The sequence below is a fragment of the Branchiostoma belcheri genome, unplaced genomic scaffold (assembly GCF_001625305.1).
Source record: "Branchiostoma belcheri isolate BF01 breed outbred unplaced genomic scaffold, Haploidv18h27 scaffold324, whole genome shotgun sequence".
Taxonomy (NCBI): domain Eukaryota; kingdom Metazoa; phylum Chordata; class Leptocardii; order Amphioxiformes; family Branchiostomatidae; genus Branchiostoma; species Branchiostoma belcheri.
The window spans coordinates 66,622-70,563 of record NW_017803937.1 but is presented as its reverse complement, the minus strand read 5'-3'; the positions used below and the strand labels follow the sequence as shown (position 1 = coordinate 70,563).

The window sequence follows — 3,942 nt, the reverse complement described above, 5'->3', positions numbered from 1 at the left end:
GAAGACAGCCCAACCAACCACGATAGACTGGGTACCAGGTTGATATTCCTCCTAGTTGTAATAATCCAATAAAGTGTTGTGACATTGTCCAAAGCCTTTTCATCTGCCGAGCCCCTTTTGTTCTGTTAGGAGAGACTCGGCAAATAGAATAGGTTCGAAAGCAGGTGAAATTTATCCATTATGATTACCATGTTCAATTGAGGTAGCTTTTATAGACAGTGATTTGGGATAGACTTGCTTTCTTTCTTTACATGATTTTTCATTGTTCGTCATAAAAAAAGGTATTGTGGCTGTCTCTTGGGCGACTTTCGTACAACCAAGTCTACAACAGGAAAAGTCGTCATCCAACCAAAACGGTTCCAGTGCGGAGAGTAACTTACGGGGAGAGCGGAGGGACAACACGCCGGAGTCAGTGCCTATGGAGGTTTATATTGAATAGTGCATAAGGGTTATCAGAAGGATCGTGTAGCTTAACGGTAGAGTGTTCGTCTCAGAATCAAGAGTCCCGGGTTCGAACCACCGATCCTGTGTCTTTTGGGAAAGGCACTTTACACGAATTTTTTTCACTTATTCAAGTAAACATGAGTATTTTACTGAGCTCTGAGTCGGTGTTGACATAAAATCAAGTCGATAAAACTTGAAGCTGTCGTCGCCACGTCTTGTGTAACAGTATTCAATAAATAAATGAATAATTTAACCGAACGTGTTTATTATTTGAATCAGGAAGACATCACCGCAATACTCAAGAGCATAGAATCCGCCATGATTGTAGTTCAGCTAACGTATAGAAGCCGATGTGCATTTTACAGTAAATTACAATTTGTAAGATAGTAAATGAATAATTATTTGCCATTATTTTATGTTAACTAAATTATCCCATGAGGTATTGGAATAGTGCAAAGACATTAACGAAAAGAATCTGCCAAGTTTGTACTTTATATAAAGTATAGAAGCGGGTGTACTTTTTAATGTTTTTCGATCCCACTCTACTGCTTGTGTTTAGTTGTGTTTTACCGCTCTGATTTGCCCCAACCATGGCTAACATCGAAGTGCATCGTTCACTGGAAAGAGCTCATATCTGTTCACAACTAATTGTAAGTATAGCGTAATAGCACGTTACTTGCTCTTGTGCGCACCTAGACGGTCCACCTGACCGCAGGAATGCACATCGCCACCGCCTAGGTGGCAGCCAGAGACAGCCAAGACTTACACGACCGTAGGGCACAGCCTATACCATTTCGAGGTACCATTGAAATAAATGAAACATGTAAGAAATAAGCTGTTCAAAATCACGTACTTGAGTGTTCAACTATTGAAAACTCACATTGGCAGGGTAGCTCAACCTCAAATTTTTGTCCATGTAGCCAAAATTCTTATTTTTGAATCGACACAAACTTACCGTAAGACGGCCACAATGACCTCTAACCCCCTGAACTCCACCAAACGCAACAATATATAGCATCACTTCTAGGGCTCAATCCAGCATCAAAAACAGGCCTAGAAGCCTTTTTCAAGGAAATAAAAAGACCCCCAGCTGCAAAACGCCAGCAATTAGCAAGATATTCCAAGGAAAGGCTGTTTACAGTTGGTTTGGCTGCTAGTAGAGTAGCTATTTTTTTCCATTAAACCATTGTAACATGGGGCAACTTTAATATTGATGGGCTACATGTACATGTAACTAGCTTTTGGCTTAGGTTGCTGATTGGGCTACATGAGAAAAACAAGTATTTCGAACCCTGATGAGTGACTATATTTACTGACTGAAAGAAGTCGCTCATAAATATCTATTCATTTATATCATGCTAATAAAACACATTGGTCATTGTGTTTAGCAAGTACAAATTATGCCCTATTGGTTCTTTGGTTAAAAATGTAAAAAAAATATATACTATGAATGGATCTTAGGAAAAATATAACTATAGCACAAAGTTTTATTGGTGTCATCAAATTTTATTTTATTCTTGCTTACCACAATTTAAAGTGCATTGGTATTATATAAGTAAAACGTTATTTTTTAACACTGTATTGTATTCCTCGAAGTACTGCCTTTCACATCAAGACTGTGAAGATTCAGGTCAGATAGTGCTAAAAAGATATTGTGTGATTTGCGGTCATTGTTTTACACATATTCACCTGCGAAGATGCACATGCAATGCCCACACATCATACGATAGTAGTCTTCATTACACAACATCAAAAATTAGAATTAAAAAGTTTATATTTAATTTAATACGTTAAACATTACAGTCTCTTTCTTTTTGGATTTTAATGTGTTTTTCTTAATTTTAGATGTTGCATTTTCTTATTCGCAACCAAAATAATCAATCATCTGTTGCTCCTACGTTTTAACCCTCAAACTCCAGAACTTTTTTTGCGACGGAAATGGCCGAACGGGGTCCAAATGGACACCATTTGAACTTGAAGAACTTGAAGAAGAGATTTATTGACAAAGTCATGGGAGGAATTTTTTTCGAATCAAAAAATTTTCAAATAGCACATAAAAATATACGCCTGGGTTTCAAATGGACCCCGTTCGGGTGTTTGAGTTTTAATGTGTCTACTCGGTACTCCACACTTTCTTGGCCGTGCCCACATCTTTGTAAACAACATGCCGTTAAGTAACAGTTTAAATATTAGTAATCTACATAAACCAAATATGTTGAGTATTCCTTTCTGATTACATTTAATCGTATAGCGCAACTTTCATCTTGAAAAAAAAAACCTTTTTACATTGATACGTCCAATTCATTTCTTAATTCCCAACCATTTACACTTTCCGGCCTTTTTCTCATAATAATGTCATTTGCAGATTACGAATTTTACATATACACTTAGAAAATTCAACATGAGCTTTCACATTCCTATCCCTTTTAATTTTTGGTACACTTTTCTGCTTTTTGCAGGCTGACAAAAAAACAGCATTATTGCTTTTGTTTAAACTTGACGTATAGAACTGGCACAAGAATCCTATGTCGTAGTGATCACAAAATATAGATGTGATTCTCATTTTCAAATTTTTACAGCATATATGGAATCTTGTAAGTAGGCAAAATTTGAAATGCAGGTAAAATCTTCGTCAAGATACCATTTCACTAATGGCTCACATATACAAAGCAACACGTGATAGCAGGTCAGGTAATATCTCGGAAATTTGACCGAAACATTATCTGAATTGAGACGTGGAAATACTACATTGCATACGTCATTGCACAGGCACAGTGACAAGAATGAAGCCTAAAAACAATTTCTCATGATGAAAATAACACGTTTCAACAATCACAATGATTCTGTACCATGGTCATCATAATTCACAAAATAAAACTGTATTTTTTTTATTTTACAACATAAATAAACTGAATTTTTTCACACATTTGACATTTCATCCTTAAATAATTTCATCAGGTTGGTAAACGACTGAATAGCAGGGAATTGCCCTGATGAAGATGACAGAAGGTCATCCAAACGTTGGCTTGAAAAATAAATGGTTGTGATAAAAAGAACTTTGCTATTCATTTGTCATTTCACTTATAAACAAAAAAACAACAACAACAACTAAGCAGACGTTGGCACGTCTCGTTTCTACTTGTCCGTTTTGTATTTATATCGGGTGTGTCTGGCAGATAAAGCTGTGGCTTCTCGAGCAGTGATCATCATCCCACATGGGGTAACCAGTGCGAGCTGACCAGTACTGTACGCACAGTTTCGTCATGATAAACGAACGACAGTTAGATGGCTCTCCTGGATTCCATCCCTGTTTAAACATAACGGAATAGTTAATAACTACAAATTGTTAACCACTCACCTCTACATGCTACTTAAATTGTTTAGACTTGTACAAAGTCGTGATATTGAAAATAATATATACTGCATTATAAACAAGAGTTCCACGACATCATACCTTCGCCAAATGTTAACCCTTCCGGTGAAAAAATTATACAATTT

At 36.6% G+C, this 3,942-nt stretch overlaps 1 protein-coding gene across 1 annotated transcript in view; it reads left to right on the top strand.

The window, feature by feature from the left end:
* LOC109475077 (adhesion G-protein coupled receptor G7-like) overlaps nt 1–1,767 on the top strand; it is a 44,506-nt gene extending 42,739 nt beyond the window's left edge. The window contains exon 22 of the mRNA XM_019775620.1: nt 282–1,767. Within this exon, the coding sequence (XP_019631179.1) occupies nt 282–375 (94 nt within the window). The 3' untranslated portion in view covers nt 376–1,767. The remainder of the gene's footprint in view (nt 1–281) is intronic.
* Nucleotides 1,768–3,942: the final 2,175 nt, after the last annotated feature.